Source organism: Lipotes vexillifer, unplaced genomic scaffold, assembly GCF_000442215.2.
Source record: "Lipotes vexillifer unplaced genomic scaffold, Lipotes_vexillifer_v1.1 scaffold90, whole genome shotgun sequence".
In the NCBI taxonomy this organism is placed as follows: domain Eukaryota; kingdom Metazoa; phylum Chordata; class Mammalia; order Artiodactyla; family Lipotidae; genus Lipotes; species Lipotes vexillifer.
In genome coordinates, this window is record NW_006782310.1 from 904818 (window position 1) to 918389 (window position 13572).

At 39.1% G+C, this 13572-nt stretch overlaps 1 protein-coding gene across 3 annotated transcripts in view; it reads right to left on the reverse strand.

The window, feature by feature from the left end:
• Positions 1 to 4240: 4240 nt before the first annotated feature.
• Positions 4241 to 13572, reverse strand: part of TRAPPC8 (trafficking protein particle complex subunit 8) — a 92270-nt gene continuing 82938 nt past the window's right edge. Inside the window, exons 27-29 of one of the 3 annotated variants that reach the window (XM_007455161.1) lie at positions 12448 to 12593; positions 5994 to 6083; positions 4241 to 5030 (exon numbers count right to left, since the gene is read on the reverse strand). In XM_007455161.1, the coding sequence (XP_007455223.1) occupies positions 4796 to 5030; positions 5994 to 6083; positions 12448 to 12593 (471 nt within the window). In that variant the 3' untranslated portion in view covers positions 4241 to 4795. The remainder of the gene's footprint in view (positions 5031 to 5993; positions 6084 to 12447; positions 12594 to 13572) is intronic. The other 2 variants (XM_007455162.1, XM_007455163.1) reach the window with 2 other exon arrangements.

Consider the following 13572-nt stretch of genomic DNA (forward strand, 5'->3'; position numbering starts at 1 on the left):
CGGATAGACAAAAATCGGTTAGAACTGATTAGGCCCAAGATGGTGGAAGAGTCAACCTCCACTGGACCTTGAGCCTCATTATGCGCTCACTGTAATACATTAGCATATGCTAAATGACACACCCACAGGTGCCAGGGCAGTTCCCAGGCTGACCATAAAAGGCCAAAAAGTGGGCAGTGGCCCTATTCCTGGAAATCCCCTTCCCCTCCCCAAAATAGTTGGAATAATCCTCCCGCTTGTTAGCCTATGAAATTACCCAGCCCATAAAAACTATCCACCCCATATTCTGGGGTCGCTCTTGCCTTCTGAGAGGGCCCCATTCTGCCTATGGAATGTGTATCTCTCAATAAGTTTACTTCTAACATATCATTCTGCTGCTTGCTGAATTCCTTCTGCACTGAGACATAAAGAACCCGAGCTTCATTAAGCCCTCAGACAAGTTGTGTGGATTCAGTTGGAAGATGGTGGGTTCCAGTCCCATCTGAGGTGTACGGTGTCACCTCAGCAGTGACTACACCTCCCTCTCACTCTCAAATTTGCTCTTTGCTGAACATTTTTTGCAAACCATGGCCCTAAACTTCCAGGAAAGAAATATGTGCCCCCAAATGTGACCTTCCTCTCCACCTTGTCCTACACTCAGGGAAACGCAGGGCGGAAGGCGTGGAGCAGCAGAAGAGATGCCCACGTGAGACGTGGCAGGCGCAGACCAGCAACCCCTGCTCTCAACAAGAGTTGCTCTGCGCCCAGGCTTTGAATCGCCAGTCTTTTTGAACCTGGAAAATGGGGTTTACTGATCTCGCCTCACTTTCATGCAGTTCCCCTGGAGGGCTGCTGGGATGCAGACTAGAACAGCCCTTGGAGTGGCACAGGGCTTGGGCTCCCGCAGCTACCCTCTTGCCCACAGCCCTTCTCCTTCAAGGGCAAGAGCCTCCCTTCCAAGCACGGAGACTCCCCTTCGCCTGCGCTTTGCATTAAAATTCCCCGTTGTTCCCTCTTGCAGCCAAACGACTCTTCTCCAGTGCAAAAAGTTACTTTTAGAGCAGACTTTCTAAGCAACAGAGTATTAATAGTCTTCAAAAGATTTCACGTTGTTTTATATACTACACCCTGGTGGAATGTTAATTCAACTAAGACATACCATTCGTTCACATTTGAAAAAGAACACTCGTTTTTGCCTTTTCACAAACATCCAGACGCGCCCTGCCACCAAGTACAGCATATTCAAGTAGGTGAGAAACTGAAAACTGTTCCAAGTTTTAGGAAAGCTGACATCTATCATAGCTTAAAAATCAAAACAAAAACACAGGGAGTGGGACTTCCCTGATGGCGCAGCGGTTAAGAAGCTGCTGCCTATGCAGGGGACACGGGTTTCAGCCCTGGTCCGGGAAGATCCCACGTGACGCGGAGCAACTAAGCCCGTGCGCCACAACTACTGAGCTTGCACTCTAGAGCCTGTGCTCCCCAACAAGAGAAGCCATGGCAATGAGAAGCCCGCGCACCGCAACGAAGAGTAGCCCCCGCTCGCCACAACTAGAGAAAGCCCGCGCACAGCAACGAAGACCCAACACGGCCAAAAATAAATTTGAAAAAAAACAACACAGGGTGTAGGGACAGATGACACATGACATGCAAACTTTTCTCCCGAGGTGAAAACCTACAGCCCGATAATCCTGAGGAACAATGGAATACTACCAGATAGGGTTGACCCTAAGCAAGATTATGAAACGGACCAAGTTTTCCTTCAGCATCCTATCCCTTCCTCCTTCCCCTCTCCCCATTTCCTGCTCCTCCCACCAGCTCCCCTCACCTCCCTTCTAGACACTGTTGTGTGTCCCATTCCATTTCAAGTCTTGCCTCACTCTTATAGGCTGCCTGACAAATCTTAACATTTTAAAGGACAATGAGGGTGAGTTATTAGGGTACCTACAGGCAGTTGCATTTTAATGGAGTCTTCTGGAACTCAGGCTTAAGGGTATGAAGCTTTAATGGAACAATTTCACTTGATTCGGGGTGCACAAACCTCAAAATACTCAACACTCTAAGTAGCCGACTTATAAGGTAATTCCTATTAGGATGTATTTCCTTAGCTGTGTGATAAATGGACCCCGTTCCTTTCTGCTCCTACAAGACCCCAAGCCTCAAGTGCCTTGCCTGTCACCAGGGCTCTAATCTACCAGATGTCTTGTACTTTTACAGTCAGGATGACTTTCTTTGCTTAGAGTGATTTCAGCTCACCCTTAAGCCCTGTTCTCTTATTTCCTTTCCATAGGGTCTTTCCGGATTCCGGTCTTCCCCACCTGCATCCACTCTGTACAAAGGCTTGACATAGATGCTTGACATAGCCAGCTGGAATTTAAGGCTAAATTTTCCATGTGCAGATAATTTGAAGTTAATATTGTCTAGTTATGCTAAACACATGAGCTAGGTGTGGTTTCACTTGCTCTTGTTGATTTGTATACTTATTTGGAGAATGAGTGGAAAGATTTAGATTTAGGCAGATTATCCTAGAGTCACCTGAAGTAAACTCTCTGGTTTTATTTGTCTGAAAATGTCTTTGTTTCAATTTCATTCTGAAAGGTATCCTTGCCATTTAGAATTTGGGCTTAGCAGTTAGTAGGGTATCTTCAAAGGGTTGAAAGAAACTATCTTCTGGCTTCCATTATTTTTGTTGAGAAGTCTGCCATCAGCTGAATTACTGCTACCACTCAAGTAAGTTTTGCCTTCTGTACTCAAGACTGTTTCTCCCTTTGTCTTTGATTTCTAGCAGTTCCGCTATGATGCATCTCTATATAGGTTCCTTTACATTTATGTTGTTTGGAATTTACTGAACTACTTGAATCTGTAACTTGTTGTCCATCTTGGAAAATTCTCAGATTCTATACTGCTTCTGCCCTATCCTCTCCCCTTTCTAGGACTCCAAATAAATACGTAAGACTTTCTCACTGAATCCAGGTTTCTTACCTTTTTTTGGCCTATTTTCCATCCTTTTCTTCTCTTTGCTTCAGTTTCAATTATTTCTCCTAACCTATACTTCTCGTCTCAAAATAAGTCAAACATACGCTCTGCCTCTCAGCTGCTTCTTCCTAAGTGGGCAAACCTCCAAGGCAAAGTAGGCCCAAATATCATCTCTCTAGACTTTCTTCTACTGGATTTTGGTCCTCTAATAACGGACTATATTGATAACACTTTGTTTTTAGTAAAACATTTTCTTCTATTTTGTCCTGACTTTTTACTTTTCTCCAGCAGGAGGGCTAAATTACCTAGTCTGCCATAACCAGCATAAGAGTCTTCAATGTGGTTATTTACAGTAGGGTCAATAAGCATAGATCTTCCTTTCTCCCAGGATATAAAATGGTTATCCAAAATTGTAACTGGGTATCAGACATGAAACATTTAAAGACAAAATTCATTTGTTCATGTATAACACAGCCACCAAGGACTATAGGAACAAAGATTGTCCTTCACTTTTAGAAACAAAGATAACACTTTCTCAGGAAATTGATCTGGCACCTGCTATAATAATATGGTTGGCATTCTTTTTTTAAAAAAAATATCCACCTACCTATCTATTTATTCGACTGCACTGGGTCCTAGTTGTGACGTGCGGGATCCTTAGCTGCAGTGTGTGGGATCCCCAGCTGCGGCACACGGGACCGTCTAGTTGCAGCATGCAGGAACCTTAGTTGCAGCAGGTGAACTCCTAGTTGTCGCACGTGAGATTCAGCTTCCTGACCTGGGATAGAACCCAGGCCCCCTGTGCTGGGTGCACGGAGCCCCAGCCACTGGACCACCAGGGAAGTCTCGGCTGACATTCATTTTCAATAATATGTTAAGTTCTCAGAATTTTTTTAAAAAGGCATCTAATAAATCTATACAGTGAATAGCATGTCTTTATTCTATTTACAGTACATTTGTTATAAATATAATACATTTTTGAAAAGCTTATTTTTAATTAACTTGAGTAGATTTATATTTTAAACAGATCATCTCAATTGTTAAAGTTACATAATAAAGAATATGATAATTTAAATGACAAAAATCTCATTGTGAAATAGTGCACTGTATGCTGAGATGAATGGGCGGGGGGGGGGGAGTCAAACTCTTTCCAAAACTATAATCAAAGCATAAGAAAAAAAAATTCTTCTTTTTACAAAGTTATGTATAAGCCATAGGAACAACCAGATACTGAAGTTCTTTCCAAACTATAATCAAAGCATAAGAAAAAAAAATTCTTCTTTTTACAAAGTTATGTATAAGCCATAGGAACAACCAGATACTGAAGTATGAAGACCCTATAGTCAACGTTCAAAACTGATTTTAGAGAACTGTGTGAAGCAAGACAGGAAAGTCTGTATTTAACACTCTGTATTTAACATTCTATAGCTTTACTTAACAGTAAAGCTGGAATTTATAGACTAATGGCTTAACAGGAATATTTCCAACAAGGCCTTTTCTTCCTCAAAATCATCTCCTCATGTTCATATACCATTGATAAGTTGTAACAGCAGACTTAGACACTGATTTTAAGTGGGGCTTAATAAGGTGCATGGATATGCTGAAATTCTGTATTATGAGCATGTAAATTATTACCAGGGATTAAAGAAATACAAAAAAAGAATTTAAGTACTCTCAGTCCAACGTGCTTTGCATCATCAACAAATTGACAAATCAAAAGTATTTTACAGTGATCTAACACCAACCTCCCAAACAAGTTAGGTATTTCAAATACTGCTATAAAAACCGTTCAGTAAAATAAAACTGATTCCTGTGGATTTCAATACAAATTTTTAAGTTATCACACATTATTGATGATGATCAGGGCAGGCATGGAGCTCTGCTGACTTGTTTCAAACACTGTAACTTGGTCCGATAACTTGGCAAATACCCTAGGAGTCCCAAGGTTATAAACACCTGTATGGACAAAGCATGCTTTCAGCTGCAAACTGTGAAGCTCCTGGCTTTTAAGATGAAGTTTATATTGTGTCTGTCCAAGCCATGTAAATGATCCATGGATTTCCAATGCTTCTGGGCTAAGGGAGGAGGCAAGTAGTAAGTTGGAGAATTTTTTTCTTTATAATTTTTTTCCCAAAGTCCTAATAACACATCCCTTTCATCTAGCAATTCTATTTCTAGAAATTTTATGACACCAACTGTATTAATAACAATAATGGCAATAGCTAACATTATAATTTCTATAATAGCTAAAATTTATTAACACTTCCTATGTTCCAGGCACAATGTTAAGAATGAATTATCTCACTTAACACTCGCAACAGCAGCTAGTAAATAATGGAACCTGATTTCAAACCTGAGCTTTTAACCACTTGGTTATCCATACATAAAAATAAATGTGCATATAAGAATGCTTATAATATTGAAATTGTTTATAATACTGAAAAATGGAAAGCAACCAACGGTCTATCAATAAGGCATTAGCAAATTAATTTATGATACACATAATCATACACAAAATGTGTGGATTTCACACAGCTAACCCAGATCCTGTTTGGAGTGTTATACAATAATAATCAGTATACGCTTCACACTGCTTTTCTAAAAACCCCCAAATTTCTGAATTCTGAAAAGCATCTAGCTCTTGGAGTGCCAGTAGGGACCAGCATTTTTGTTGTTGTTGTTGTTAAGCATTATTTTATAAATCAGAAAACAAGACAAAAAAAACTTCTATCCTGAACTTGCTGATTTTCAATTTTAGAGCTCTTTATCACCAACAAAGTTTTATAAAAATTGTTGTCTCTGGTCAAAATAATTTGCTGCTTTTGGAAATTGCTTTCCATTTGCCACTATTGAAATTCTAAGACAATCTTCGTTAAGTCTTCTCTAACACTTCTTAATACCAAACAAAAAACTAAAGGCATGCCTGAGTAAACTTTCTCTATCTATGTTAGGTAATTATTTGCATAATTTCAAAATATTAAATTGCTTTCAAATCAATCTTTAACTGAAAAATAAACTTGCCCTGAATAAATCTTTACCTTGTTGGTTTATGCCTAAGATCAACTATTACATCGACGTCGGCCTTTGAACAATTGGAAAGTAAAAGGGTCACTGGTACTAAACAAAGGCTGTGGAAAAAAAATAAATAAAAAAGGTTAGCGGGATATTAAAAAACAACAACAACAAAAAAAACACTTTCTTGAAAATAAAACTTAAGAGTACCTAACAGCATAAGCTCCTCAAAAACAATTAGATTCAAGTAAGGAAAAAAACTGAATTCTAAAATCACTCAAGCCAAATTATTTGCATAAACAAGAAGTAAAACATATTAATACAATGCCTGAATACTAAATACCAGAATATATAGATCTATAAAACCATTTTATTTATATTTATTAAAGCTAATCTTAAAAAATAACCAAAATGTTTCTAGGTGGTTATTTCCCAAAATGCAAAACAGAATAATTGCAACTAAGAAAGATCAATGGAGAAAAAAAATCATGAAAATGCCAACAACTAACCCTGTTCTCTATGCTTCGTGAAAATTACTTAATTTTGAGAACTGACATTTGCTCTTCTATCAAATTTGCATAAAAGCCATCACGTTCGGGAGAATATGATAATTATTTCTGTACAGCAAGTTATGAGGAGAGCCCTTTCAAGTAGACACATTTGCTCAGTTAACCTAATTTGTGATCTCACTTTATAATTAGTAAATCACTAAAGCACAGGAGAAAGGAAATGGAGTGATAGAAGAGGACCTAATGAACAGACTGGTGCAGATTTAAAATAAAGAACATAATAAATGAACATATCTATACACAAATGGTTACACACTATTATTGAAAATAGTTTAGTAACACAAAGAACAAAGGGATAGTAAAAAAGAAAACAGTAATCCTATAAGCTCCCACAAAATTAACTTTAAAATTCTGCTCAGATAATATATTTTATGCTTTCAGAAATTTTATATCCTCTTACTAAGAAATACTTTCTGAACCATACTGCAAATAACAGATTTCCCTAAACAAAAACTAAGATAATTTCAAAGACTTATTCTTAGATTGTACCGGTGCTATGCCCTTACCTCCTGCACAAACTTCTAACAAGGAAAAGAGGACAGCAAAGACAACCGAATAGGTTTCCAGTCTAGAGCACCCCATTAAGTTAAATTCCAATCACGTAATTTGTAACCCAAAGCAAAACCTCAGAAACTTTGCTATTCTGTTACCATTTGGGCCTCAAATTCTCCATGCTTTATCAGAACATCTGGATGGTTCTTAGCCCCAAAATCATTACCTTCATTCCTCTTCTTCCTCCATTCACTGCTTCAGTGAATAGCACCCCCATCTCTCCAGCAAACCTTAGGCATCATACTAAGTGTTAATAAGTGGGAATGGGGGCTACTGCCTCACTAGCCCCCATTCCCAATTTTCTACTATTCTTCACAAATTCCTGTCAATTTATTTGATTCATATCTTTGTTATCTCTGGTCACCTGCTGTTTCTCATATTCTCATTCCTCTGCTGCCCTGTGTTCCACTGCCATGACCAAACCTCTTCCCTGTCCCATCCCACATTTCTATATCACATGAACAACACTCCTCTAGATCCTCAATCTCCTCTCTTTATATGTCTACATCTTACTTTAACTGAAATTTGGCTGAGTACACAGCTTCCTCTGCAGTCCTCTCAATAACACATGCTGTTCTTCTTCCAACATCTTCCATATCTCTAGCCTGAATGTCTCATTAATATAGTTAATACCACTTCTTGAGTTCTTCCTCCTACCTCTCCTATAAAAACACCTCACTTTTTTGGTCATAAACTACTCCAAGGTTTTTATTCTTTTTTTCTGTCCCCATACTGACAAACTAATACCAGTGACAGTAACTCAGTACAGCAGAGATTCTTTGGGGGAGGGGGACGGGATGAGTCTTTTGAAATATCTGCTTCACCCTCTTCCCCCCACCCCAAATTCATCTAGTATATCTGTCAAGCAGAGGCCTACCATCTAGACAGGAAACATTGCTCAAGATTTTTCTTCCATATCATCTTATTGGCTTCATTTATTAAAAGCTTCTGGATGAGTTTGTTTTCTTCCTTTCAATCCTGAATTTTGTCATCTTTTTGGAGAACTTCACTGTCAAGGTAGACAACTCATTCAACTCCTTCTCAAACCCTTGATCTGTCACCTCCATAACCACCAATACTATTCAAAACTCAGCCATCTAACTTCCATGACCATACTGTGAATTTGTTTTAGTCACCTAAAATAACTGCCTCTGAAATACTACTGAGATTCTCCACTCTCTGACCACTATCTCCAGCTCTCTCACTCAATTACACTTCTGATCTTTAGTTTCACAAGGATGCCCAATCACTTGACCCTCTACTTCACTGATTCGCAATCCTGGTTACTGTGATAATGCTAATTATTGTTTAGCAGTTATTCATTCCCCTCACCTCCCACTGGGCAACTGTGGATCATCCTTGTTGATTGTGAAGGAGAGGCTATGGCAATGGAATATTAATGACTCTGATGCAAAGAGAAGCCTTAGACGTGCTACTGCAATGTGGCTCACTTTTTGTACTCCAGAGATATGAAGAATATAACCCAGCTAGCTGCTGCCCATTTGTACTGACCCCAAATGTATGTGGCACAAACATGAACCCAACCAACCCACAGCCTGAAGCAGAGCTTCAGCCAAATTGTCGTTGGCCTGCAGACCCATGAGCGTGGGAATAAATGCCTTGTAAACTACTGAATTCTGGAGTGGGTTCTTAACGAAGCATTATTTAGCAATAGAAACTGATACAGATTCACTCTGGTATCATCTGAGGATTTATTTAAAATATATAGACACATAGGTCCTACTCCCAGAGATTGTGATTTAACTGGCCTAAGTATCAGGAGTTTCAAAAATTCTTCAGGTGATTCTAATGTGCAGCCAAAGTTGGAAGAAACTGCCATATCTTATCCTTCTCAAATCTGCCTTGTTTTCACATACTTCCATGCAGTTTTAATTCTATGATGCTTTATTTTAGCCCACTGCTCTCCTTTTAGTTTGATCAAAACTGTCTTGTTTCACATACTTCCCTGAACTGCCTAGAGTCTATGATGCTTTTTACCCTAACAGAAGCACATGGAGAAGTCCTACATATCCCAGCCTCTAAGGCATACCCAGGGTTTCAACCACTAAGCAGCACCATGGCATTTAAGATATTCAGGAAGTATGTGAAGCAGGACAGGTTTGATAAACAGGGACAAAGTAGAACGGTGGGTTAAAATGAAACATTATGGAATCAAAACTATCTATGGAAGAGTGGGAAGGCAGGTTCACTAGGGATAAAACAAATTTTTCCTCAGCTTTGGCTGTACATTAGAATCACCTGGAGAACTTTAGGTAATCTAGATGTCCAGCCCCCAACCTTCAGCCAATCAAATCAGAATCTCTGGGAGCAGGACCAAAGCATCTGTATTTCTTAAATTTCCCCAGGTGACCCCAGTGTGCCTCTGTCAGTCAAAGGCATACAGAATGAGTACTGAGCAATTAAGACCTAGACAAAGATTTAAGACCAAAAGTATTTAAAAATAACTTAAATGGCTAAAATCTTTAAAAGCGTGACAACAGAAAGTGTTGCTGAAGGTTATGAGCAGAGGGAACTCCCAAACACTACTAGTGCAATATACGAATTAGTAAAACTACTTTGAAAAAACTCCTAGATAAATGTGGAAAAAAAAGAGGGGAGCAAACACACATGCACCAGGAGATATATACAAGAATATTCAAGAGCAGAAAGTTGAAATATGAAAATAATCCAAAAGTCCATCAACAATAGAGCAGATAAACTAATTCTAATATGTTCAAACATATTCATTTGGCAATGAAAATTCCACAGCTTCGTCAATGGCTGATGAATAACATAATATTAAGTGAAAGAAACTGGACGTAACAAGAATATACTCTGTATAATTCCATTCATAAATAAAGTTCAAAAAAACCCACAGGACTTCCCTGGTGGTGCAGTGGTTGAGAATCCACCTGCCAATGCGGGGGACACGGGTTCGAGCCCCGGTCCAGGAAGATCCCACATGCCACGGAGCAACTAAGCCCATGCGCCACAACTACCAAGCCTGCACTCTAGAGCCCGCGACCCACAACTACTGAAGCCCACGGGCCTAGAGCCCGTGCTCCACAACAAGAGAAGGCACCACAATGAGAAGCCCGCGTACCGCAACGGAGAGTAGCCCTTGCTCGCCACAACTAGAGAAAGCCCACACAGAGCAACGAAGACCCAACGCAGCCAATAAATAAATAATTATATATTTTTTTAAAAAACCATGACAATCAAAATACAGATATGTAACACTTGGTTGGAAAATTATAAAGAGGAGCAAAGAAACGACTGCTAATACTGGGGATGGACGGGGGAGTGACTGGAAGGGAGTACACAGGGGGCTTCTGAGATTGCTAGCAATATTCTAATTTCTTCCCTAGATGTGATTATTTGGGTATTAGTTTTGTGAAAAATAATCACTATGGCCACACGTTTTCATTTTTGAGCACTTTTCTGTGTGTTATATCTCACGATAAAAGGGTTTAAAAATGGTTAGCACCATTTAAGCTACTTTTTAAATATTTCCGATGCTAAGTCAACATCTTAATTTTGCCCAGCACTCCTTCTGTGTGTCCTTGGCCAGCTCCTGATTCCTCTCAGTAGTTGTTCTCAAATTTCACTTTTAAAAATTCTCTACCTTTTATTCTCTTATTTCCTAGATTACTCTGAGTACTTAACCATGCTTCTATAAACTCCCGAAAAATGGAGGCATTCCAATAATGTGTAAACTTGTTAAAATTTCTCCCTACTTTCATCTTTCCCCATTTCCATAGTAAGGAGGTCCGTTCTTCAGTCCGAAGTTAATCCTGCCACTCTTTGGTGTATCTTTCCATCTATTAAGGATTCTGTTGCCCTTCCTGTATCCCATCATTTCCTTCAAGACCATAAATACATCCATATCTTACCTAGTAAAACAATAATATTGCATGGCTATTCCCTGATCCCCGTTCATAGCCCAGCTTCTTGAAAGGGTGGTCTAAACGAGTATCTTTACTTACTTCCTCCCATTTCTCCTCAACCTACTATATCATGCTTCCACCCCCACTACATAATAACATTCTTCTCAAAAGCATGAGCAATTTCTTTACTGTCAGAGCCAATGAACGACTTTTCTGCAGCATTTAAAACTGTTAACTGCTCTCCCTCCTTGAACTGTTCTCACTCCACCATTGTGATGACACTTTCTCCTCATTGGTCTTTTCTTCCTAATTGTGATTGCTACTTCCCAATCAGTCTTCTTCGTGGACTTTTTCCTTAGCTCGTCTCTCAAACACCACTGTTCTATAGGTCACCATTCTCTTTTGTTCTATCCCACCCCATCCCTACCTCTATCCAAGGTGACTTCACCAAAATTTATACCTTCAGTTATAATTCACAGACCGACTCTAACAGACTTCTCTCCATCTTCTTTTATATCTGTAAACCAGCCTTTTTTTTTTTTTTTTTGCGGTACGCGGGCCTCTCACTGTTGTGGCCTCTCCCGTTGCGGAGCACAGGCTCCGGATGCGCAGGCTCAGCAGCCATGGCTCATGGGCCCAGCTGCTCCGCAGCATGTGGGATCTTCCCAGATCGGGGCATGAACCCGTGTCCCCTGCATCAGCAGGCGGACTCTCAACCACTGCGCCACCAGGGAAGCCCAACCAGCCACTTTTTGAAGTGTCATCTGACTTAGGACTCTTTATTTTAGAACCTTAAGTTTATATAATCAGGCTATTTACCAAAGTTATAAATACATCAGTCCCCCAAAAGTTTAATACTTAATAAATCTTAAGTAAATGATGCTGTCTAAATTTAAACTGTTTGACGAGTCTATACTATAGTCATGTCTTAGATTTAATTTCTGTACTTAAAACAAAAACAAGATGACGGTATTTTTTCCTTCTTTTTGACTTAATGATAAACCTGCTCATTAAAAGAAAACTTTTCTTTTTTTGGTGGTATGCAGGCCTCTCACTGTTGTGGCCTCTCCTGTTGCGGAGCACAGGCTCCGGACGCGCAGGCTCAGCGGCCACGGCTCACGGGCCTAGCTGCTCCACGGCATGTGGGATCTTCCCGGACCGAGGCACGAACCCGTGTCCTCTGCATCGGCAGGCGGACTCTCAACCACTGCGCCACCAGGGAAGCCCCAAAAGAAAACTTTTGACAACTAACTGGCTGAGGAAATATCCATCTTTTAATTACAGCAGCAACATATAGTAATCATAGTAAAGGGTAAATTACTTAAGGGCAATTTCTACAGACTCAATAGTATTCTAAATTGTTTCTTCAATATCTGGGTTAATGCTATTAATAAATGTGTGTATGTCTGTGTGTGCATGCATGCACAGGTGTGTATATTGTAGAAAAATGTTAACAAAAATACATCTCAAACCTTTTTTGATGAAAAGGATGACTAAATGATTCTGGATAGTGAAGACTCGTTCTAATGAGATTAGAAAGCTGCTCTACTGATGGTCTTGAGGAAACTGTAGTGTTTTCTGGCCTGAAAAATTTTAATAGTTCCATTTCTGGTGGCTCCTGAGAAAAGAAAAAATATATGACAATAAAAACACTGCCTTGTTAAAATAAAGTATAGCACATAAACTAAAAAGTTAAAACCAATAGAGATAAAGTAAAGCATGAACAATACTTTTTCTGCTGTAAAAACTAACAAACTAACAGTTGAAATCATATGCAATACATACAACCTAGGATAAAAGAACTAGGATCTGTAATCATTTATTCATTCTCTATTTATTATGTGCTGGGGTTAGACTTGAAATCCAGCAACCTCACATATTAGCTCTGTGATCCTGGATAAGTTATTTAATACTTTAAGACAATTTCCTCATATGTAAAAAAGGGGTTTACAATAATAATAATTTCAAAAGTTGCTGTGGTTCTCATCTAATAAAATTGCTTAGTACTTAGGCTATAGATATTCAATTGTATAGCATCTGTTTTAATAGCTGAGAAACTAAAATTGCCTTAAAGAGTCATTTTTGAAAATAGCTTCCTGAGTTTTTACAGATTATCGTGCCTCAACTATATTAACTGAAGGTTAACATACATGTAAAAGTCTCAATATAGCTAGTGTGAGGCACACTGTAAACATTTCAATAAATATTATTATCGTCTAAACGAAAATAGACAATCATGTCCCACTTCTAGTATTATTATTTCTTTCTTGGTAATTTTTTTCTCCATTTTCCTTCACTGTCCAGAAAATTTTGATTTTTTAATTTCCTGCTAGCCTAGCTGGATTCTGATCTACACCAAGGACTGGCAAACTACAGCCCATGGGCCAAATTCAGCCTGCCTCCTCTTTATGTAAAGAAAGTTTTATGGAAACAGAGCCACATCTATTTGTTTACACACTGGCTATGGTTGCTTTTGGACTCCAAACAACACAGATGACTAATTCTGACAAAGACTCTGAGCCAGCAAAGTCTAAAATATTTACCATCTGGCCTTTCTCAGAAAAAGTTTGCTGACCCTTGATTTATACAGCTGCCAA